Genomic DNA, 24,733 nt, shown 5'->3' with positions numbered 1-24,733 from the left:
GACACCTCCTTGTAACTTTGTATCCCATGAAGTTGTGGCTGGTAACGTAGAGCTGAATTGTAAAGTACTTGAAACGTTGGTCGAAAGCAGTTGGACAAAAAGTCGCTTGTCCCATCATGCACAGGCTGGAGAAAGACTGTCTCGGGCGAGGGATGACTAAGATAGTAAGCAGCAGTATCCCCATCAGGGAAGAGGAGTGGTTCCTTCCCATGATGATTTATTTGGCTGCCCACCCTTTGGAAGGAGTAAGGTTTTTATCGCGAGCGATTGCGGACGTCAACATCTATATTCGTCATGTGCCCTTCAATCAATTATCCCCGTTTGTAAACAGACTCACAGGAGGAGGATGGCGGTGTGAGCAATCTTGTGCTTGGAAGGCTGATGCCAGCTCACTCTCATGACGCTGCCTGCGTGCACACGACTGCTGCAACTAGTGAGTCTAGAGAGTGGAGTGTCTCTATAACAGACAGTAAGAACCAATCGTTCCCTCCTGGATCACCTCATCTCCATGACCCGGTCACAGATGGTACGCACATCTCCAGGGTGCGGTAGGCAGGGGGGGGGGGGGGGGGGGCTTCTATTTGTGACCTTCATCCTCCACATTTTAACGTTGCAAACGATGCAAAGTCACCAATGCTTTCCTTTCCGGAAAGGAAAGCATTGGTGGCTTCTCTAGGGCACGGAAGTATCGTCGTCTGTAGCAGTCAGGAGGACATAACTGATGTGCATTCACAATAGAAAGGGATAACATACATCAGAGCAACAGGACAGCCTTTTGTCTTCATGTGCTTATGAACAACAACACGAGTTCAGTAAACCGCACCAAAAGTAAGCTTATGCATGCCAGACGGACGATATTAGTGAGAAGAGAATCCAAACAGCATCGGCCTCAGTCCACGGGACTGTAGCGCATCCCGGACCTCGGCCCTTTATCTCCTGACAGTAGATAAAGCGGGGTCGCGACCCCACAGCGAACCCCGCCTGCCACAGGAATGCCACATCAATGGCGGCGTTCTAAACGGAGCCACGGCCAAAGCCACATCCATCAATCTCTGCCATCCTAATTTACTGTGGCGTCACGGTTTCCCGATGCGTGCTGTGTCTCCCCCCCCCCCCTATGGGTTTGGCTAGGGAGGGTGGCTTGAAGGCCGGAGCAGACAGCAGGCCCCCCCCCCCCCTCACCCCCATCCCCCTCCCCCAGGCCGCGCTGGAAGGCAGCCGCAGATGGGTATGTCCGGACCCTCTTCCTCTTCCTGTCTCGTCCGGTGGATCAGCCCCCCACACCGGGACCCCACGGCGGCGGGCGAGAGTGGCTCTTTCCCACCTACATCACTGCTGCCCACTCCATCAACCGGACCCGCTGGACTGGTGGTGGTGGTGTTCATGCCGCTCTGTTCTGCCGTGTTCATCTGGAAAGAGTTCACCCTGAAGCACAGCACGGACTCATGACGGGCACACGCCTTGTGTTTGAGGAATGGTCGTGAGAGGACTCCTCTCTCTACCCCATGGAGGTCATTTCACCAGATCATGAATAGATCCTTCCACAAACATCAATTCAACTCAAAGCTATTCCGGAACAATTTTCAGAGCGTCCGTGGATTAAGAAAAAAAAGAGTTTTGCTGCGTAGTTGTGCGTGTGTGTACGTGTGATATGTGTGTGCCTTTTTTCTGTTTGCACATGAGGACTACATCGCTATGTGCAAATGTGCAAGAGCATCTGCATGTGTGTCTGTGTGTGTGTCTGTCTGTGCGTGTGTTTACACATGGTCTGTGCATCTGTGTGTCTGGGCATGCATGCTGAGTGTGTGTGCATGTGTGTGTGCGTGCGTGCGTGCGTGGGTGAGTGTGCGTGCACGTGCATACCCGTGCGTGTGCCTGACTGGCGGTCCGTCGGTGATGCAGTGCAGCAGACTGAGGGACTGGGGTCTCTGGCTTCCGTCTCGGTTGTAATTACTGAGGCGAAGCGGAGAGGAGTTCTCCCCTGCCTCGGGGAGCCAGGTGACGCAGCTGGGAGTTAGGGGGGGGGGGGGGGAGGAGTGGAATCCTACGCAGGGGGGGGGGGGCGGGGGGAAGAGGAGGAGGTGGAGGAGGAGTAAAGGCAGCGTGGGCAGACTGTGTGGGTGTACAAAGCTGCATAATCAGCTTTCTAGGGTTTTTTCTCTCTCTCTCTCTCTCTCTCTCTCTCTCTCTCTCTCTCTCTCTCTCTCTCTCTCTCTCTCTCTCTCTCTCTCTCTCTCTCCATCTCTCCATCTCCCCTTCTCTCTCTCCACCCCCGCGTTTTGTTCTCGGTACAGGCCAAACCCATACATGCTTTCTGTCTCTGTGTTTCGTGTCATTCAGTATTCGGTGCACATTCACATTATATTCCCCTCTTATTCATAAATACGGATATGTCTCACGGCCCCCCCAAACCTGTTCTGCCCGCTCTCTTCTTCCGTCTCACAACCTCCTTTCCATATTTCCTGTGCCCATTTCCTTTCTCTGGTATGACTCGTTCCAACAATACGCCCCCCCCCCCCCCCCCCCCCACACACACACACACACGCCTCATTCCCCCAAGGAGTAATCCTAATAAGGAAGTCGGATTTCCTCTGCCCGCCGTTCTGCAGCAATAAATGTGGCAGTAATGACAAACTGTTCATGGTCACTACGCGTCGGACCTGTACTTTCCCCGCCCTATATCATCATAAACGATGCAGCCACCTTATGCCAATCCTACTTGTGATATGTCATCATTACACACAATATGTCTTGATTCCCCACGCAGGATCAAAAGGGCACTGAAGCCGCAGAGTTCACAGAATTCTCTCGCCAATCCTGGCGACAAAGCCGTTAAGTTTCACAACTTGTGCTTTTTTTTCCCCGGGTGCCACCGAGCGACGCCGTCCGCACCGCCTCCGTTTGGCTTTTCGCGGCTGTTGCCACGGAGCGGACTTAGCGACGGATAATAGGTGAGAAAACGAAACAGCCGTCTCTGATGTGTGCGCGGTGGAGGGGGGCAGTGAGTGTGAGTCATCGACCACGTCGCCGCCCACACGATTTCTCCAGCGCCTGGAAAAGACACTTTGGAGGAGGGGGGAGGCTGGGGGGAGATGGGGTGTGTGCGTGTGTGTGTGTGTGTGTGTGTGTGTGTGTGTGTGTGTGTGTGTGTGTGTAACCCTTGCAGAAATGAATGACTGAATTGAAAACCTGTTTGGAACACTATACCATTGTTCTTCTAAACCGAAGGTAGCAGTGATCACATGCTGCCTGCTCTGTTTCCCACTCAGTTTAGCTGAGCTACTTCTGAAGCCCCTTCACTGCAATGTACGGTTATGATTGGTCGATCGCATAGCCAAGTCCTTCGTAAGATATGGCTGCTGGCATGAAGAGGCAGACTGTGTGGACTGGTAGAAAGGGCATCAGCAGATTGATTCTGGCTCCTTGCTATAAGATTTATACGCACACTAATGTATGCCATTTTTACATGTGTTTTATATGCATGCGTTTTCCTAGACTGAACTAAGACTATGCATATGTTTATTAGGCCAATCTGTCGTTGAATCTATCTTTATTGAACAAACCAGACATTGAATAGCATGTTTTTGTAAGATGAATTGTAAGGCAAAGGATTCTGGAAGAAGATAAATAGTCGCCCAAAACCTCTTCAGTCTTCCATCTGTCCGTCCACAGTCTATCCATCCATCTGTCTATCCACAAATGTTCTATAGTCACACACCTGGAGCCACATCTGGGCTTCCCCCAGCCTATGGGTGTCTGGTGAAGAGAGAGATAGAATCATCCATCCCTACACAGCTGCAGCTCGGGCCGCCCCCCCCCCCCCCCCCCCCCCCCCCCCCCCCAACCCCAACACTTCAAATATTGGAAAATCAATTTAGCAAATGCATTTGGAATATTAGGCGAGACGAAGTAGTCGGTTTTTTACGATTTGACGTGCTGATATTCCTATTAGACTAAAAGTCTATTAGACGTGCATGGACTGCCTTTGCTCCAGCCAACCCTTTTAGTTTCCTAACCCCACCGGTGGCTGAGTCATGAAGCCGCCTACCGACGCAAAACTAACGTCGGCATCCCACTCTCGTGAAATTGTTCCAAAAAGATCAAGCATATCACTTAATTTGCGTGTTGAATTATTTATATCGATTTTTTCATATTTTGTGTATTTAGTTTGTTCGTGATTGAAATAGACTAAAGGTCTGCAAGTAACAAATATTTAAAGTTTTGAGATATAATGAGTATTTGATTGAATTGATGGAAATAAAGGTTGCTAATTGCTTAACCAAAAGCACCGACAAAGAATAAAGACAAGAAAAATTAGTTTGAAGAATAACTTACAGGAAAATAAATTAATTGCTGTTTCATTCATTTATTTACTAGTTGGAAAATCAAACAAAAATAATGCTCAGTACGATTTGGTCCCAAAAACCAGGATCGGCAAAGGCAATGCTGTTTGAAAAGCTTGTATAGGGGGAGAGGGAATAAAGTAAGTTAAGTAATTAACTAACAAGCAAGAAATACATAAATATATATGTATCTGTTTTACTGTCATGGAATTATCACAAATCCTATCATTTACAGCATCTTAGCAACAGTAGCTTTCATAAAACATAAAATCTGGCCATACCATATAGCTAAAATATCTACCTCTTTGGACAAATGTACGTTGCCTATGGTATTTATGAGTCAGTACAGTAATATCTGAAAAATGACCAAAAATGTACTAAAATGTTAACTTTCATGCAAACCTATGCACATGTATGCATCAGTGCATTCAACAGGCTACTGGTTAGTACACACACACACACACACACACACACACACATTGGTTACCACAGTGTCCCCAGTCCGCCTACAGTATCTGTCTTAGTGTAGTGGAGGACAGTAGACTACGTCTGGCTGCTGCAACATTGTGCTTGACTGACACACCGTCGTATCGCTCTCTGTACATTTGCACCGTTGCGCAACTTTTGGTGATTCTCTTTGCTATCCCTCCACTTGTTTGAGCCATCTGTTATTTCAAATGGGAGGAAAGGCTGAGTTTGAGTGATTAACTCTATCATCTCGACCGTTGTTGATGTGGGATGGGAGATGCTGGATGTATTTCTGTCTGGTACACACTGACAAATGGCTCCTCGGTCCATTTCTTTATAGTAGAAAAGGGTTATGGTAAAACGTATTACGTTTTAGTGGAAGGGAGAGAGAGAGAAAGAGAGAGAGAGAGAGAGAGAGAGAGAGAGAGAGAGAGAGAGAGAGAGAGAGAGAGAGAGAGAGAGAGAGAGAGAGAGAGAGAGAGAGCAAATACAAGGAAGCACAGCGAGGCAGATTTATTTTCTCCATGGTGACATAAGTGTTGGGTCTGTGTGTGTGTGTGTTTGTGTGTGTCTGTCTGTATGTGTGAATGTGTGTTCTCACTATCAGCATCCTGGTCCCTTTTAAAGCCCATTGAAGCTCTCATCTCTCAATTTCCCTTTCATCTCACTCATTGTTCTCTTAATGAGGCGCATGGCTCCTGCATTTGGAGTCCCACACACAAGCGCACGTACAAGTGAGACAATGTCCATCAGTGCACGGAGGAGAACAGCTGTAATTGGACTGGAAAAGGGGCGACAAACTAGTCTCCTCCTGTAGTATGAAAGTATTAAAACGTTGTGGCGCCTACATTAATACTGCACCGCGCGTTTCCCTCTCAATGCAACCCTGCTACCAGGTAAAACCGCCCGTTATACTGGCTCTAACAGGCTGCTATACTGGCTATAACAGCCTGTTGAGGCTTGTAGCAGCCCTTCAACCTAGCAACGTACCCAGGGTGAATGCAATGCGGATGAGCGCTAGGTGAACACGGCCCACTGGGAGCGATCGACAACACAGGCCATGCCCTCTTCTGCTCTCTCTCTGTCTCTGTCTCTCTCTGTCTCAGTCACTCTCTCCTGTTGTGATTGACATTCAACTCCATCTTCCCGGGGATGGAGGCAAGGGGGAGGGTCGCCCAACCTCAGAGAGGGTGAATCTGGGTCACGTAGAGCCCGTTCCCTTATTCCCCTGGAGATCTGGACTGAAGACCATAAGCCTTGACTAGCCTAGCTCGAGCTAAAGGCAAACCTGGTTTTCAATGTTATGGGTTTTAATGCTATAAACACAAGGCCTCCTTGCCTTGTGTGGCCCATGGCACATTATGTCTGGGAAGGGGAAATAAATGTCACCTTTGACCTTCTGTTAAACACATAGGTCTGATGACGATTGGGCGCACAAGCTGCTGTCAAGTAAAGCTCGCCTCGCAAGCCCCATGCAAAAGAAAGCATTCTGTTTCCATGAAAAAGAAAACATCTATCAGCGTTTCAAACAGCAGGCATGTCATCAGCCTATTCTCAGGTCTAAGTGGTGGGAAGAGTCATAGCTTATGGAGTCAAGCTATATTTTCAGATGTGTGCAACTCCAGGCAGCTATCGAGTGTCTTCGAATGCATTTATACCAGCATCTCTAGTTTCTTACAGCGGCCAAACCACAAAGCACATCATAAGCATGAGATGCATTTAACTGTTTTTTCTAACATTCCTCCCCACCCCTCGACAAAATGTACACAAAAATACTTCCATCATTGATTCGGAAAAGGATTAGCTCTTCCGTAAAACAAACCCGATCATTTCGGGGGTAAGGTTTGAAAACCAATGGCCCAAAAAGAAATAAAAAATACCTTTTTACTTTATATAGAACAGCTTCTATGGTTTCTATGAGAAAAACAGAAACATTTTATGTTTCGGAGCTCCATGTCCTTCCACCCGGACATCCATTCAGTCTGAATGACAGCACGTAAACAATCCTACATCTCTGGTTTGGAAATTACACATGAATTTGATTCTCAGTCGCACGCTTCATTCGCTTCCTTTTTCTCTTTTTTTTTTTTTTACAATTTCCAGGAAGCTTATAATCTCCCTCTTACCCCTCCCTCCAGTATCATATCACATACCATTTCAATGGATCCACATGGGTGGAAAATATATCAGGCCATGAAAACAATGAGTTATAAAACAGTTCTCGGAGTATTGGTATTGAACTGGCAGATTGTGTCCAGATTTAATTGTTTCTTTAGCACCTGGTTTCACAGTGGATCAATTAGTGCAGAACAGCAGTACATGATAGTTGATGGCACATAAACTATCCTCAATACACACAGAGAGAGAAATACCGGGGGCAAATAATTGTATATTCTAATCATTATCTTTAGCGGATTCGTGAATTGGAAACTAAAACATTGATTTCCCCTTCCTTACTGTGATGATACAAGCCATGTTCACAGAAGCTGGCTTTCCGAAGTTAAAAGCAAAACAATCGAGAGAGCGTATCGTTTTTGGTTATGCTGCCGCTTATCCCTACCCACATAACGAATCACTGTCCCCCCCCCCACCCCCCCTCTGTGTTTCTATACGCTCGAGCACCACAGAAACAGCTACCCAAGTCTGACGTCATCTAAACTGTCTACGTAACCCACCGTGGACGTTATGTGGCCCTGACACAAGACAGCAATGAGAGGGGAGAGACCGTAGCCCAGGTACCGCAGGGGGGGTCTAGAGGGAGGAGCGGGGCCCCGGGGGGGCCTCTGCTACACTGGGCTGTGGTCCGGGGAAGCGTGCGCCACCGATACCGCCGTGCACTCCAGCGCCGCCGCCACCGCCGCCGCCGCCGCCGCCGCCGCCGCCGCCGCCGAGTCCCTGGTCTGCCGGAGGCCCGCGTACAGCCTCTCGTCGAGGCCGGCCGCCAGTTTGTCCGTCAGCTCGGCCGTGAAGGTCTGCGGGCCGTAGCGCCGGGAGTCCGGCAGCGAGGGCGGGGAGATCGAGCGGCCCCGGTCCTCCTGAAGGCCGGGGCCCTCCTCCGGCCGCCCCTCTGTCTCCGAGACGGAGCGATGTAGAGGAGGAGGAGGAGGAGGAGGAGGAGGCTGGGTCTCCTGGCCTCCGTCGCCGCCCCCTTCCCCCAGGGCCCCCCCCTCCTCCTGGGTCTTCACGGCCGCCGTGGCGGCCGACAGCTTGGGCGTCCCGGGGGCGCTGGCGCTGCCGTCGCTGGCCTCGTCGTCGGGCGCGCTCACGATGCGGGGGAGGGTGAGCTGGTAGCTGGCGTCCGACAGGTAGCTGACGCTGTCGCCGCGGCGCAGCGGCGTGCGCTGCCGCTCGAAGGACGAGTGGAAGTGGCGCACGCCGGGGTCGCTCCACTGCTTGTGGCGCTGCCACTGCTTGCGCAGGTGGACGCGGGAGCGGTGCTTCTTGGCGGGGGAGTCATGCTGGTCGAACTGGGGGTCGTGGCGGAGGAACTCGTGGAAGAGGGCGTCGGTCCGCTCGTCGATGCTGTAGTCGCGGCGGTGTAGGGTTACGGGCGGTGGTTGGGCCGGCGGCGGTGGCGCCGGCGCAGGCTGGGCCGTCTCGCGGGCCGTGAACATCTGGCCGTACGGCGCCCAGCCCAGGGGACCCGCGCCCGTCGCTATTGCGACCCCGCCGGTGGCCCCGCCCACCGCCGCCGCCGCCGCCGACAGCTCCGCCTCCGGCTCCTCCTCGAAGAGGTGCGACGACTCGAAGCTCTCGCCGACGGTGCTGCTGCGGCCGGCGCTGGTGAAGTGGTGCCGCCGCTCCAGGGCGCTCCGGTCCTGGGCGCTGCCGCCGTCGGCGCCCGCCCCGAAGAGGCGGAGCTCCTCCGTGCCGCGGCACGGCGCCTCGATGGAGGCGTAGCCGCTGTCCATCTGCAGCAGCTTCCGGTTCCCCGGCACCCCGTCGCCGGTGCCCCCCCGCTCCGAGTCCACGCTGCCCCCCTGCCTCTTCTTCTTCCTCTTCACCTCCGGCTCCGCTGCCTCCGCCCTCGACCCGGTCGAAGGCTTCGCCTCCTGCCCTTCCTCCGCCTCGTCCCCCAGATCCTGGGACGGGTAGCTGGGGAGCCCCCCCCGGGCCGTCTCAGGGCGGCCCCCCAGGGAGCACACGCTGTCGGCGTCGCTGCAGACGGAGCTGCGGTCGTTGTTGCTGCTGCTCTGGTCCGAGGCGGCGTACTGCTCCAGGGAGGCGCGCAGGTTCCAGATGTCTCGGTACACGGCCTGGGAGTCCGGGGGCTCCGGGGGGTCCGGGGGGTCGCCGCTGTCCCCGGCGGCCAGGCTCGGCGCCTCGTCCTGGGGGTCTGGGGAGAGGCCGATCACCCCTGGACCACCGGGGCTGCGACGCGGCTCCACCATGACCTCCACCTCTAACCTGAGGTGTTGACACGGGGACGCACGTGCACGCACACACACGCGCACACCGACACCGACACACACACACACACACACACACACACACACACACACACACACACACACACACACACACACACACACACACACACACAGACACACACACGCAGCAGCGCACGGACACACACAGCGATTTAGGAGGGAAGGAACACAAACAGGAAGAGAGAGAGGAAAAGAGTTTGGGTCGGAGAGATGAACACACGCACACACACACACACACACACACACACACACACACACACACACACACACACACACACACACACACACACACACACACACACACACACACATCACAGACACGACACAGGGGTCAGTCATGTTAAGTCCTCCGGTTCTTTTTGCGGAACAAGAATCAGAATCATTAACGGAGCAAAGTTCATGATTTGCATTGTTTTAACAAAATGTTAAATGACGTTCTTAGTTAGTTAGTGATTAGTTTTGATTTGTGTTAGCCATGAATGAAAGGCTCAATGGACATGGGAATTGCGTTTTAGTGATTAGCCCATTGCATCTTACAGGAAATAACGTATATAAAAATAAAAATAATGATTTATAGTCTATATAGATAGATTTATGATAGGTAGGAAGCACTGGTTTGGTTTCCTTACATATTCTACATTTTAGTAATTAAAATCATTGTTGTTTTAGTAACGGTTACTATTTGATTAGCCGAAACGTGTTTGTGGAAGTAAACAGGCCATTGGGGAAATAGACAATTCTCCAGAATTGGAAAGTTTACAAAAATAAACCCAGCATGACATCCGGGAAATCCCCTTCATGGGAATCAAAAGCAGAAGCAGACTTTTTCAGAGAACCTCCGATTCCCCAATGATGATGTTTCTGAGTGGGACCGGTGTTCAATGTGTTGAATAATGCCGGCGTATGCGTTTCACGGGGTCCTCGACCCACTGGGGTGACAGATGGCTGAGAGAGGCTGCAGAGGGCTTGTTGTGTGAAGCGATGTTCCATCATGTCTTTTCCCTCCCAACATGTAGCATGAAGTGAAGCAGGCCAGCCTTTTATGAAATGACGAGAATAAAGAGCATTTAGAACCGACGCTTGTTGATTCATTGGTAATTTCACAGCAAAAATTGAAAGTGTCTAATGTCCATGTTCATAATAAACGGTGCGTTAGTCAAGCGATATCTTTGCGCGCTTTAGTCAAGCCAACGACTATAATCACTTGTAGCAGGATTTTTTAGGGCTTTGAAAAGAGAGTATTAAACTATTTATTCAAACCTGTCTTGTTTAGTGCAGTCCCTTCAAACCCTGGGGCGATTACTACTTTAGTGCAGAACGGACTCAAGAACTCAAATGAGACTCAACGTGGGTCCGACTTCCAAGCAAACCTTTGTGTCTCTCTCACTCAGGCCGAGAAGGTGAACTGCAGTAACCGCGAGGGCCGAGGTTAGAGTTTCACCTAATTCGTTTCTGTTGATGTACTGCTCTGCTGCGGGGAGGAAGAGCTCAGTGGAATGACAAGGTAGAATCCCTCCTCGAGATGTGCTCCGATGATCGTGTTTCACCAGCTCTTCACAAACACATCCTGACAAGCGGCAACACGCAGATGGAGTAAGGGAAGGGCTTTCCGGGAATCGTGGAGCAGTGCTAGGGCAAGTTTAAAAAGGTATATCGTGTCATCAGTGTGATACAACAGCTCCTGATGTCTGAGTGGAGAAGCTGATTATAAATAAAATATGGTTTTATTCGCCCCAGTGTAATGCCGCAACATGAAACCCACACTGATTGGTTATTGATTCCTCCCATCGCCACTCTTTATTCACTGACTTTCTGCCGGTTTGCGAAAAAAGGCACAATGTCGAACAATGAATCAAGAGGAAGCGCGACGCTGAATTGAACCCCACCGACTAATGCCTCCTTGGAATACCTTCGCTGCGGTTAATTATTCAATTCCGCCAATCAATACTTCTGAATGTCCCAACGTGATATACATCACCCCCATTTCAGAACCAAAATAAAAGCACTCCTCAAACAGAAAACTAGACGACAGCGGTTCTTTAGTCGTGGACAGAGCGTGCCGGTGAGTAAGGTCCAGTCCAAAGCAGAGGGGCTAGTCCCCCCTCCAGCTTATAGACGATGGGTGTGTGACAGAGCAAAGCAGTGGCAGGGATGAATGGCAAGCCAATTAAAGATACCTGCCGAGGGAGGGTGATGGTGGAGGCGGGGTGGTCGCGGGGGAGGGACGGCGGGCGTCCTGCGTGCGGGCGATGTACTGAACGAGGTCGTCGTGGTGCGCGGCGTTGTCCTCCTGGTCCAGGCTCTCGCTGGCCGCTCGCTGCCGCTGGAACTGCCGTCTCTTGGGGGAGCCTGGGAGACGTAGGAGGGGAAAGGACGCACGGAAGGGGATCTCAGGTCAGTTCGAGTCATCTCAGGCGTGACGAGAGAATGCATCCGATTGAATGCATTGAAATGTGAAAGAGAAAAAAGAGGATTTGGGAAAGAGATTCTGTGATTGTGTGACTCCTTCCCTCTGTGCATGGGGAAACAGTTTGCGTAGGTAGTCGTGAGGGTGTATTTAAAAATAGGAATGAGAATGTGTGTGTGTGTTTGTGTAATGTGTGTGTGTGTAATGAAACATGTTGGCGCCACCCAGTACGGGGCTTTAGACCTTGGACAAGACAAAGTTCTGCGTCACGGAGCCATCTGTGAGTGTGTGTGTGTGTGTGTGTGTGTGTATGTGTGTGTGTGTGTGTGTGTGTGTGTGTGTGTGTGTGTGTGTGTTTGTTTGTGTGTGAATAATGTCTGCCAAGAGCACGGCATCTCCCAGTTGATTCCTGTGCACCAAATACAGCACGCTGAGCACACTCAAGCCAAACAAAGCAAAGATCGCTTAAACACGATTGGTTGAGATCGTGTTCCATGATGAACATGAATAGTGAATCTACCCTCTCCATTCTTCTGCCAGGGACCCCCAGAGACGACGCCCTGAGACGCCTCAGAGCGCGTGGTGCCGCCTACCCCTGGTGTCCAGGCTGGAGGCGCGCTGACTGCTGTCCAGCTTCCACTTCTTGATCTTGAAGTACGGGCTGGCGCCCTCCAGGCTGGCGTGACGCCGCAGCTTGGTGAAGAACTGGAGCACGGGCCCCTGGGCGCCCCCGTCACCGGGCAGGCCCCCGGACCCCGCCTCGGCCAGACCCAAGCCGGTGGGGCTCATGGCCCCCAGGATCTCGATCTGGGGGGGACGGGGAGGAGCCGGGGGTCAGGGAGAAGACGAAGGGATTGTTTTGACGGATTCGACCCACCCCCTCGACCGAATCATTGCCGACTGAGTCCCGAGCGTGTGTGGACCTACAGAGCTGGTGCTGCGCTGCTTGGTGCTGGGGGCTGGGGGGGTCCGGTTAAAGCCGGGGTCCGCCGCGGGGTGGAAGGGGTCCCCAGGCAGCCGGGAGCTGGGGCTCAGGCTGCCCACAGCAGCCTGGGACAGGGGGCACAGCATGGGCTGGAGCGGGGAGAGCCATGCACACACACACACACACACACACACACACACACACACACACACACACACACACACACACACACACACACACACACACACACACACACACACACACACACACACACACACACACACACACGCACACAAACACACCGAAGCGCAAACTCACACAAACACAAAGAACACACACAGAAAACAGATGTTCACATGTTAAGAACATAAAATGATTGTTTCGGCCGCAGTTGGCGTCCGGTTTCACGTGGTCGTACGTGTGAAGCCACCTTGCCTCAGCACAGCGCTGCAAGTACCGAGTCTCCTACTGTATGACATCCATTCTAAAGTGAGGAGGTTTCACAGACCTTGGTTACATCTGTCTACGGCGAATCCAAACCCAGCAGCATGTACAGCCTCCGAGGGATGAATAATGCAGGGTGCATAGGGGAGTCATCCGTGAACATAGAGCATGAAATTAGCCTTTAGATACAAGACACGCCCCCCCCCCCTTAGGGTACATTAGGCTGATACATGGTCTGCCTCTCACCCGCGTGATTGATACTGTAATCCCCCCCCCCCCCCCCCCCCACACACACACACACAAACAGCCCGGTCCTGACTAACGACGCGTCAGGGGTAACGAGCGGGGTCAGGCCCGTCACCTGGAAGATGGAGAGGGCGGACTTGGTGGCGGGCCGCGTTGCCATGGTGATGGTGTTCTCGGCCGAGTCGCACTCGGGGATGGTGAGGATCTTGAGGGCGGGGGCGGGGATGTGGAGGTGGGTGAGCCGGGCGTTCTTCAGGTGGTGGAAGTCCCCCTCGGTGAGGGTGTACCTGGGTCAGGAGGGGAGGGGGGGGTGAGGGGGTTAGGAGGTACCGGCTGAATGGGTCAGAGTGGGTCATCTCTGGTCCTTTTACTGTGTTATTATTACATTACATTTGCATTTAGGGCATATAGCGCTCACTTTTATCCAAAGCGGCCTACAAGAAGTACATTGGTCAGAAGAAGGAGAAACAACAATATGCCGCTGTCGGTACAGTAAGGATGTTCATCGAACCAAGTGCTAAGCACTATCAGTTGCTAGGTGAACCCATCCCCTGTATGCAACAAAGCAAGGATAAGATGGCACACAATGCTACGTACTATTTATAAGTGCAAGCACGTGTTATGGTAGAGTATTCAAAATGGTAATTATGAAGTGTATTTCTAAAGCGACGAGACCGCACAATGCCGATTTGTTCGTAAATGACGCATCTACTTATCCCAGCCTCCAACAACAGCATTGGTCCAAACAAATACGAAGCAAAAGAATATTCGCCCAGATATGAGCCGTCAGACTTTAAATATTAGCCTAAAACCGGATTATCTCGAGTCTGCTTTGTGAGACTACAAAAAGGGTAATAATTAACGCGCACAGATTCCACAATACATCAGTCACCCTTTTCAAAACAGCTAATCCGCGACATCGTTCATAAAAAAACGGCACACGAAAAAACCCTTGCTCTTTTTTCGCTATTCAACGTGTTTTTCACATCTGCTCCTCAAAGGGAAAACGTTTTTGAGTCTGGCGCACGGCAGCTGACGCTGTCATTTAGCAGGGAGAATAATCCCTGCGAAGCCGGAGCACATCACAGTGAAGAGGGGAAGAATGGTTATCCACAGTGGCGCTGGTTGGCTTCCTCGGCAGACTGACGCATTCTGACCTCATTAACTTATCCCTCTATTCACTGACGGATCCATTAGATGGAGACAGAATAAAAACACTTCCATTGATCTCGGCGAGAGAGAGAGTACCGGGGCCGGTGTGTATATATAGGCACGAATGAGAGTTAAACAGGAAATAACAAGGCCTTATGGCGTAGCGGGCAGGGTGTTCAATACCCAGACCAAAGGATGCAGGTTTGGTCCCGAATGCCTTTCAGTGACCCTGAAGGCGCCCACGAGCTACAATGCCTTCATTACCTGTAGCATGTCTTTTTAAATGTGATGCATATTCGGACGATAGCATCTCTGAAAATACTAACGGTAAAGACCTTCTGATGTTTTGTTGACACATGTTAACAGTGACTCTGCATAGCTCAACTAGACTCTGCATCGCCTCCCGCCTACCCTCCGAAAAAACACAAACACGCACACACCCCTTTTGCACACTTATTATATGTAGTACGTCCTTGAACTTTCAAATAGTACTTAGCGTTGTGTAGCATCGTATCCTAGATATCTCTGGTGTTATATACAGGGAAGGTTGTAACCTAGCGATTATTAGTGCGTATATACAGGGAAGGTTGTAACCTAGCGATTATTAGTGCGTATATACAGGGAAGGTTGTAACCTAGCGATTATTAGTGCGTATATACAGGGAAGGTTGTAACCTAGCGATTATTAGTGCGTATATACAGGGAAGGTTGTAACCTAGCGATTATTAGTGCTTGCCACCTGGTGCTATGAACATCCTTACTGTACCCACAGCATCATATTGTTGTTTCTCTTTTGTCTGACAAATGTACTTATTGTAAGTTGCTTTGGATAAAAGATGTTAACGTGAGCGGTGCGGGGCTGACCTGCGACCTTTCTCCTGGGCCTTCTTGCTGTGGTCGAAGAGCGCCGCCTCGTTGAAGGAGACGCGGCGCCCGGCGGTCCCCGTGGACAGGAAGCGGTCCGTCTCCTGGTCATGGCCGCCGCCCCCCGGGGAGAGGCTCTCCGACTCATCCACCCTGATGGTGATCTCTGGAACATAGAGATCCCATAGTCAACGCACCGCATTTAAACAGCGCTTTTTTTCCGACCAGTGGCCACTCAAAGCGTTTTTTTTTTACAAAAATCGCCTAACATTCACCCGTTCACGCACACATTCACACACCGACGACGGTGTCAACCACGCAAAGCGACCGCCAGCTCGTCGGGAGCAGGTAGGGTGAGGTTTCTCGCTCGGGAACACCTCGACACTCAGCTAGGAGGAGCCGGGGTTCGAACTAGAGCCACATGCCGTCCGATAAATACAGGGGTAGCCACTTAGCGCTTTGGCCTACATACGCATCACATTCTCCAAACGGTTTCAAGTCCACACATTATTTAATACATGCGCATGCGTTATGTATATTTTACGACTGCTTTGCGGGGCATCCTTCAACGCCCACACCCCCTGCACCACATCGTCGTGCCCCGTCCGGTCTCACCGTGCGTGGGCTGAGAGTCCTCCAGGTAGGTGGTGTTGGTTTTCTCTGGGTCATCGCTGGCCCTGGGGCACACGGGCAAGACATGGGGATCAATGGAGTGACGTGATTACCCCTGAAGTCTGTGGCTCTCATCTAGGGAGCCCAACAGATACGCTCCACCAACCAAGACCAAAAAGCCCAAGCAAAGAGTCTTGGATCAGACCCTTTTTGCATCACGTTTAATAAACATTTTTGCACCATCTATACCGATACTCTAAGATTATGTCAATACCTGCATTTATTCTGGGAAAATATAGCTGTGGCACAAATGAACAATATCTAGGGCAGTCATTGATATAATCAAATAAAATGCAAAGACAACATTACGTAATATCTCAAATACTTCAGCTTAGATTGCGGGTTTAGGTGGAGAGAGAGATAGAGAGAGAGAAAGATAACGAGCGAGGGAGACCGTCCGCTGATATCAGACCTAATTGGTGAGGATCTTCCATGCATGCTACTTAATTAAACCCCAAGCCCCAGCCTTCTCCTTCAGGAACCGATAAGGAACCTAAACCTCTTCCCCACCAAGCCTCTCCATCTGATTCCTTTGTTCCGTGCAACCAGCTGTGGCTGCAAAAGTGTAAGTGCATGAGCGTGCGCTTGTGAGACAGAGTGTTTGTGTGTATGTGTGTGTGTATGTGTGAGACAGAGTGTGTGTGGGTGTGTGTGAGACAGAGTGTGTGTGTGTGCGTGTGCTTGTGTGTGTGCGTGTGTGAGCGTGCGTGTGTGTGCTCCCTGGCCCGCATGCGCGGCTGGGCTGAGATGTGAGATGAATCACCGCCAATGGCTGCTTTGAAATCTCATTACAGTCATCATTTGTACCAGTCTGTGCACACAGCCCTTTCTGCAGCAGCCCACCGCCTCCATGCCTGCTCCCTTCCCCAGCTCCTACTACTACACTACGCCACACTCCGTCTTCCTGCACATTAAAGGCACGGCTATGGGATCCCATCTGCTAGCGCACCGCGGCATCTTGAGCGTCCAGGCATATTCTGTTGGTCTGCCGAACAAAACTACTGAATGCAGTTTTTTGTGTGTGTTTTTTTTTGTAAGCCAGCCCAGTTGGAACAGCACAGTCTGTTCCGTACCGGGGAGTGAGCCACTCGCTCCCCTCTCCTAGTAAGCGGGGGGAAAGACGTCTTAATAGGTACACGGGGTAAGATGCACAGGTGATTCGCCTGATTTGCAAATCTAATTGCTTAGCGCGCAATTATACAGGGGGAGCGCTCTCCAGCGCCAAACATGTGGGGGAAGTGCAAGGTGCGAGAGAGGTGTGTGTGTGTGTGTGTGTGTGTGTGTGTGTGTGTATGTGTGTGTGTGTGTGTGTGTGTGTGTGTGTGTGTGTGTGTGTGTGTTATGGCAGAGAGAGGGAGAGAGGCCGAGAGACAGAGAGACTTTAGCTTCAGTAGCTGGAGTCACGAAGACAGTAAAGGATGGATGGATGAATGGAAATGTTAGATGAATAGATAGACGGATGGATGAGTGGACGGATGGATGTATAGATGAGACGGATGGATGAGTGGACGGATGGATGTATAGATAAGATGGATGGATGAGTGGACGGATGGATGTATAGATAAGATGGATGGATGAGTGGACGGATGGATGTATAGATAAGATGGATGGATGAGTGGACGGATGGATGTATAGATAAGATGGATGGATGAGTGGACGGATGGATGTATAGATAAGATGGATGGATGAGTGGACGGATGGATGTATAGATGAGATGGATGGATGAGTGGACGGATGGATGTATAGATGAGATGGATGGATGAGTGGACGGATGGATGTATAGATAAGATGGATGGATGAGTGGACGGAAGGAGGAACAGATAGATGGATGGATGAGTGGAAGACAGATGGATTTGGAGCTTATTAATCGAGAGCATCCTGTGGATGGACACTGAGAGTCCAAAGGTGTGGGGGCGTCCTGTGCGCCGTCGGGACGCCCGGACGCCGTTCTCACCTGCCGTATCGCTGCCCCCGTCGGCCAGAGCGGCGGCAGACGAGCAGGAGGACGGCGATGATGACCAAGGTCCCGACCAGAAAGATGGACAGGATCACCAGGAGCAGAACGTAGCCATCCTGCCTCCCTGTCGCCCCTAGAGGGATCCCCTGGGAACACACACACACACACACACACACACACACACACACACACACACACACACACACACACACACACACACACACACACACACACACACACACACATACATACATATTTACATTTACATTAAGGGCATCAGGGCAAGCTTTTATCCAAAGCGACTTACAATAAGTACATTTGTCAGAAGAAAGAGAAACAAAAATATATCTCTAGTCGATACAGAAAGGATGTTCATAGAACCAAGTGCCAAGCACCAACAATCACTAGGTTAACCCATTCCCCGTATGCCACAAAGATAGCTAGGATAAAATGCTACTTTTAAGTGCAAGAACGTATAACATACAATAAGTGCAATGTTATACAATATACAATAAGTGTAAAAAAAAAGATCAGAAAAAAGACGTAAGAGGGTCTTGAGTCAACAAGTCTTGAGTCTTGAGTACTTTACGGAAGCTGGTGCTCTGCGGACGCTCACCATATACAGTATAACCAAGTGGAATCTACAACCCCAATAGCCTAACAATAACCAAACCTCCATACATCAATACACACATATAGGTTGAACTCTGTCATTAAACGAGGTTTAGGCACCTAATGCACAGTGGAAAGAAGGTATATATTTCTGGGGATTCTTCGGCCATGGGGAAAAGGTTGCTGGAACAGTGCACCATTTCACCATAAACACATCAAGAAGCCAAGGCGCCAACGGACTTTGATTACACGCCAGATGAGCTTTGGAGAGGAAACGGAGGCGCCATTTCTTCTTCAGCCCATTTGGAATAAGCCAGATGTTTGATTTGGGCGTCCACGGATGTGGTATTGTGTTTGACCTCGGCCCATTGTCCGACCGACCCAATGATTTCAGCAGCAATCAGTCATCAGGATTGAAAAGTGATGGAAAAGAAAGAAATAGCAAAGAAAATCTAGAAAAAGATTGTTGTTTAAAATGGTGGCAACGGGGAAGAGAAGTGAAAGGTAGGTGGCAAGGGAGCCGAGAATAGAAAAACGGGGATGAAAAAAATAAAAGGAAAACATCAAGGCCTTGAGGAAACCACTTGTAGATTTGTGGCCAGTGTTTTCTCTCAAGAAAGATGAGAAAACCTACATGTCTAGCCCATAAAAATAATTTCCTCTCCCACGCCTCATTTCTTAAAGTGAATGCCTTGTTTTCACTAGAAGGTCAGAGGCAGAGGATGAGTAACGTACCGATATATTTTAGGGTTTTCAGTCAAACACATTTAGCAGACACTTGATTTACATACAATTGAAGATAACCTCCACAAGGTTATCCCCTTGCTCATGGGCACAAACAGGAAGACGGCAGACATCAGGGTCAAACCCAGGACTTTTTGGCTGGGAGGCCAACACAGTCAAACATCCTAACCACACCCCCAAAGCGTGAAATAAACGAGCGTGCATACGATATGATGTTCAGCACATGACGACTACTTCAAAGGGGAAGTGATTAATAAGAGTGCTTCTCGGTCTAGGGTATGTGTGATACGCCGCCATGTAGGGCTATGAAACATGTTTACGACCAACTACTGTATGTTTGTGTGTTACCTTTATATTAAGAGTTTGGTGCTTACAGCGATCTATAAATCCCATGGTGCCATTTATCGAGATCTACACGGGCTAGCATTATGTTCGGGAACCTAGAGATCGAAAAGCTCTCGGCAAGAGCGAACGAATGACAGAACCGGCTAGTTGTGGACCATTTACAGCTCCTTTGTATGAAACATAATAATGTTGTGTATTTTCTGTTGGCATGCCTACAAGGGGTTTGTATTTTGGTCAATTCTGTAATCATGCTCGCATCAATACCTTCATTAGGAGGGAAATGAAAATGGAAAGGCACAGCGTCGATGATGACACTTCTCTTTGCCGAACACATCAGAACATCAAAACAGAATGCATTAGGGCTAATTGGCTTCAGGGCCGCCAGGATAAATGGTGCCCTCCCCGTCCTATTTTACAATTGTTTGGTTTTGTTTAATAGAAGTTCTAGCTCAGGGGATGGGCAAACAAATGAAGGTATGACTCACTTCTGTCCACATTACGTCAAAAGCTATTTGCCTTATCCATTACAAACCATTAGAGTGATGCATCAATGTGTTTTTCACGTGTGTAAGACACACTGGATGTCCCCTGACAGTCCAAGCTCACTTGAAATGCACGCATTGTGGAATAATTGCATTGCTAATATCTGGTAACACGCTGATGTCAGATTGTAAAACATTGTATGGGCTTGGCTGTGCCCTTTGTATACAGCAGTGAAGAGAAACAGAGAGAAAGACAAGCAGCACAGCACCTGGTCGCTACGAGGACTACTGCCTACATGTTGAGCACACTGACGCGTCGAACAGCTAAGACGTTCTTTAAAGTTTTTTCTTTTAAGTACATTTCTTTGAGAAGCAAAATTAAAACTGCGATTGGATAAGGGATTGAATTATTGCAGGCACAGATCAGGATGTTCCTCATTAACTAGTCTGTCAGAGAGAGGAAGCACAGCGACATGGAGACACACACACACACACAGACACACACTCACAAATGAACATGTTCTCTGAGAAGAGGGCCCTGTTGACAGACTTACTGTGGAGTTTTCTGGTAGGATGTTCCAGACGGCAGACTCATTGCTCATGGTCCAGGCCAGCAAAAGGGTCCCCCTGAGACAGAACATATGGCAGGAGAGACAGAGAGAGAGAGAGGGGTGGGGTGGGGAGAGAGGGAGGAAAAGAAAGAGAGTTGGTAAGCGAAAAAAGAGAGAGAGAGAGAGAGAGAGAGAGAGAGAGAGAGAGAGAGAGAGAGAGAGAGAGAGAGAGAGAAAGAGAGAGAGAGAGAGAGAGAGAGACAGATGGTGGGGAGGTAGATGGGGAAGAGAGAGGGGAAAAGGAAGTGATAAAGAGAGTGATAGAGGGAGGGAACAAGATAGATGGTAAAGAATATTAGACTTAGACATGGTAATAACAGAGTTGTTAAACGCAGGAAAGGAGCCAGGCTTAAACTATGCACACATGACATAACATTATAGCAAAATACCAAGCAAGAGGTGTACGATTAGGCTGAATGCTTGCTTGTACAATAGCCTACACATGGTATGAGTGGATCTCATTTCTCTAATTCAATATGCTATGAGTCAACATCTATTGTCTAACATAGACACACATTCGACACACACACACACACACACACACACACACACACACACACACACACACACACACACACACACACACACACACACACACACACACACACACACACACACACACACACACACACACACACCTAAAGCAAACAGGAATGCCACTGTTACTAAGCAGTTACAGCAGTGAGGCCGACGGCCACAGTGTTACTGCTGCTATGCGTTCCCTCATACAGATCATGGCCATTAACATCACTTTAGTCGCCAAGAACCCATTTGCCCACACGAACTAGCACCACCCCAGCAAACACACACACACACACACACACACACATAACGCCTCTGTCGATTTACTCACGCAGCACGGAGAAGCCAAATCCTTGCACCACTCAGCTCCCACTGTCATCCTGCCAGCAACTGCACCACAACATCCACTCTACCCCAGCCAGAAACTCAACCTGTAGGCTAGCACCAGAGCGCTCTCTCTCTCTCTCTCTCTCTCTCTCTCTCTCTCTCTCTCTCTCTCTCTCGGTAGCTATATCCTTAGCTCTCTCTCAACCTGTAGGCAACCACCACGGCAAACCTTTCCCTCTCACTCTCTCTCTCTCTCTCTCTCTCTCTCTCTCTCTCTCTCTCTCTCTGTATCTCCCTCCGTAGCTATACCCTTAGCTCTCTCTCAACCTGTAGGCTAACACTACAGCAAAACTCTCTCTCTCTCTCTTTCTCTCTCTGCCTCTCTCCCCAGCGCTAGCGCCTTAGCTCTCTCTAAACCTGCAGGCTAACACCACAGCAAAACGCCACAGCACCACAGTAAAGCTCTCTCTCTCCCCGTATCTTTCTTCCCACCTCTCGCTCTCTCTTTATGTCGCGCTCTCTTTCTCACTGCATCTCTCTTTACCTCTCAGCTCTCTCCACCTGTAGGGTACCACCACCACAGTAAAGCTCTCTCTCTCTCTGTAGCTCTCTCGCCATCTCTTTCTCCTCTTTATGCATCTATCTCTCTCTCTCTTTCTATCTCTCTCTCTCCCGACCTGTAGGCTACCACCACAGCAACGCTCTCCCTCTCTGGAGCTCTCGCCATCACTCTCCCTCTTTCATGTATGTCTCTCTTTCTCTCTCTCTTTATCTCTCTGTAGATCTCTCACCGTCACTCTCTCTCTCTTTACGTATATATATATATCTCTCTTGCGCTGTCACCATACATCTGTCTCTGTCTCTGTCTCTCCCTCTCTCTCTCTCTCTCTCTCTCTCTCTCTCTCTCTCTGTCTCTGTCTCTCTCTCTCTCCCTCTCTCTCTCTCTCTCTCTCTCTCTCTCTCTCTCTCTCTCTCTCTCTGTCTCTGTCTGTCTCTCTGTCTCTGTCCCTCTCTCTCTCTCTCTCTCTCTCTCTCTCTCTCTCTCTCTCTCTCTGTCTCTGTCTCTCTCTCTCTCTCTCTCTCTCTCTCTCTCTCTCTCTCTCTCTCTCTCTCTCTCTCTGTCTCTCTCTCTCTCCCTCTCTCGCTCTCTCTCTCCTAGCCTAACCCAACCACCTCCACCCTCCCAGCCCTCTATAGCTGCTACGCTCCTCTATTATAACAGCCCTGTCACCAGTAGGCTGCTCTTCTGTGTTCACAGCATTGTCCCAACACACCTGCTAGTGTCTTACCCTGGCGGAGGGCCGTGTGAAGGAGCTCTGTACGCCTGTTTGTGTGTGTGGGGTCTTCTTCGCTGTGTCTCGGCTCCTCAGCTCTCTTGCAGTAGCAGCATCCGAAGCCAGGGCAGCAGCATCGTCCTCAGCCTGGCTGGCTTCAGCCCCCTCGCCCCGACACGCCTTCCTCCTCTTCTTCCTCTTCGTTTTCGTCTTCCTCTTCTTCTTCGTGGTCTCCTTCTCCTCCCCTCTCTCCCCGGCCGGGCGGGCTGGGCCCTAAGCTACAGGGCTCCCCTGGGGTGGGCCCGGCGGCCGGAGGTCAGCGGCACAGGCTTGAGCCATGCCTGGGAACAGCCAATCAGAGGACACGGTTAGTTGGTAACTCTGTACGGTTAAAGCCGGGCCACCGGTCTCTGGTGAAGGAAGGGATGGATGGAGACACGATCTGAATACAGTTGCGGGAGATCACACACGTGGAGTATATTTAGATATATCGGAATTCAATATTTCTTTGGTGCACAGCCTTGGTTAAATAGGTCTCATTATCAATAGTGTGAAAATTAAAAGTTGGACGGACTTCCGTGGGCACTATAAACCCAAACCTTGGAAGCACACTTTGTTTACAATTAGAGTTTTGTAACGGACTACACAACGTAAAATACCAATCCATCCATTGGTTAAGCGTCTTGAAACGCAGCGCTTTAATTCAAACAGGTATGAACTGATAAATAATTCCAGCCTCATCGCTTTGTGGAAAGTGCTTACAGCGTGCTATTTCCACAGCCCTGTTAAACACCAAAGTCACCGATCCTGCTGCTTGCATGGGGCTTAATCGTGTAGGGCTATGAACTTAAATTATTGATTTGCAAAGGAAGCAGATGGGGGGATTATATGGTAATAGGCTCATTTCATATCCGATCATGCTCTTCTCTCGTCCAGGCTCTCGTAACGCGTCGAAGCAACATGCGGGTTGCTATGGCAGGAGGCAGCAGAAGCTGGAGCCGTAAGAATGGATATGTGGTAAAAAAATACTGCGTTAGAATAAACCCTTCATAGATACCGACAGGAAAAACAAGAATTAGGCCTACATCATTCAAAATGATAGAACCGCACCAAAGCAAGCAGGTTTGATGCAATAGCGTGAATTCAATAATCCTGCAGGAATGAACAGCGGCTCTGACTGTGGAAGCTCATGTTTTGCATTAAAAGGCAATAAAAAGGATCGCAACATGCGGTAATAGATTGGTTGATTTTTTTTAGGGCAGGATAGGCATATGTCTAAACGCATTCAACATGCTGGACAAAAAATAACAGTGCTAATAAACGGTGACATGCATCTTAGCTTATATAGCTGTTGCATATTATTCCCATTAGTGTGCAGTGAAACCCTTCTCGGAGAAAAAAAAAGGTATGCGCGATCTATCACATCATTCAAATATATATCATAAAGATACTCACCTAAACAAATCATTTGGTCCATACATCAAAACGGTTTGTTCTATGGCAATAACCCGAAAATTCTCACGGAACCCTTTCATTTAAATCTTTGGGACTAAGTATTTATGAATGAAACCCTATTGCTGAAGACACACCCACTCAGTCAGACCCACACCACGTGACACGCTGCGTCTTCGCCTGAGGACACGCCCACTCGGCGATCGATCGGGCGCTCCTTGGTCGTGATTGAGATCGTCCGTGATGGAAACATGTCGGGAGGATACCCCCGTGGGTTCTGGATGACTTATTATAAGGGGACTATGTCTCAGTAACCAATATAATACCTTCAGAGGTTTTCTTCTTTGACTTCTCACATTTAGTAGCGTTTTGATAGTTAATATAGACAGGCCTACATATAGGGACAAAAGTGTAGGCCTATAGCATAGGCCATGAATAAGACATATTGCACATGAAG

At 49.8% G+C, this 24,733-nt stretch overlaps 1 protein-coding gene across 1 annotated transcript; it reads right to left on the bottom strand.

Annotated features, from left to right (window-relative positions):
- Nucleotides 1–1,178: 1,178 nt before the first annotated feature.
- Nucleotides 1,179–24,373, bottom strand: cbarpb (CACN subunit beta associated regulatory protein b). The gene is made up of 14 exons (XM_056603306.1): nucleotides 24,280–24,373; nucleotides 22,840–23,165; nucleotides 20,645–20,717; nucleotides 17,905–18,053; nucleotides 15,894–15,955; nucleotides 15,279–15,444; nucleotides 13,358–13,550; nucleotides 12,576–12,722; nucleotides 12,242–12,455; nucleotides 11,419–11,590; nucleotides 7,682–9,218; nucleotides 7,449–7,504; nucleotides 1,864–2,007; nucleotides 1,179–1,425 (listed from the first exon to the last, which is right to left on the bottom strand). Exons 3-14 carry the CDS (start codon nucleotides 20,690–20,692, stop codon nucleotides 1,179–1,181), a joined length of 3,135 nt encoding a protein of 1,044 aa, XP_056459281.1. The 5' UTR covers nucleotides 20,693–20,717; nucleotides 22,840–23,165; nucleotides 24,280–24,373.
- Between the last annotated feature and the right edge of the window lie 360 nt (nucleotides 24,374–24,733).

The sequence above is a fragment of the Gadus chalcogrammus genome, chromosome 12 (assembly GCF_026213295.1).
Source record: "Gadus chalcogrammus isolate NIFS_2021 chromosome 12, NIFS_Gcha_1.0, whole genome shotgun sequence".
Lineage (NCBI taxonomy): Eukaryota > Metazoa > Chordata > Actinopteri > Gadiformes > Gadidae > Gadus > Gadus chalcogrammus.
The sequence above is the reverse complement of the archived record's forward strand: the minus strand, read 5'-3'. Positions and strand labels throughout refer to the sequence as shown.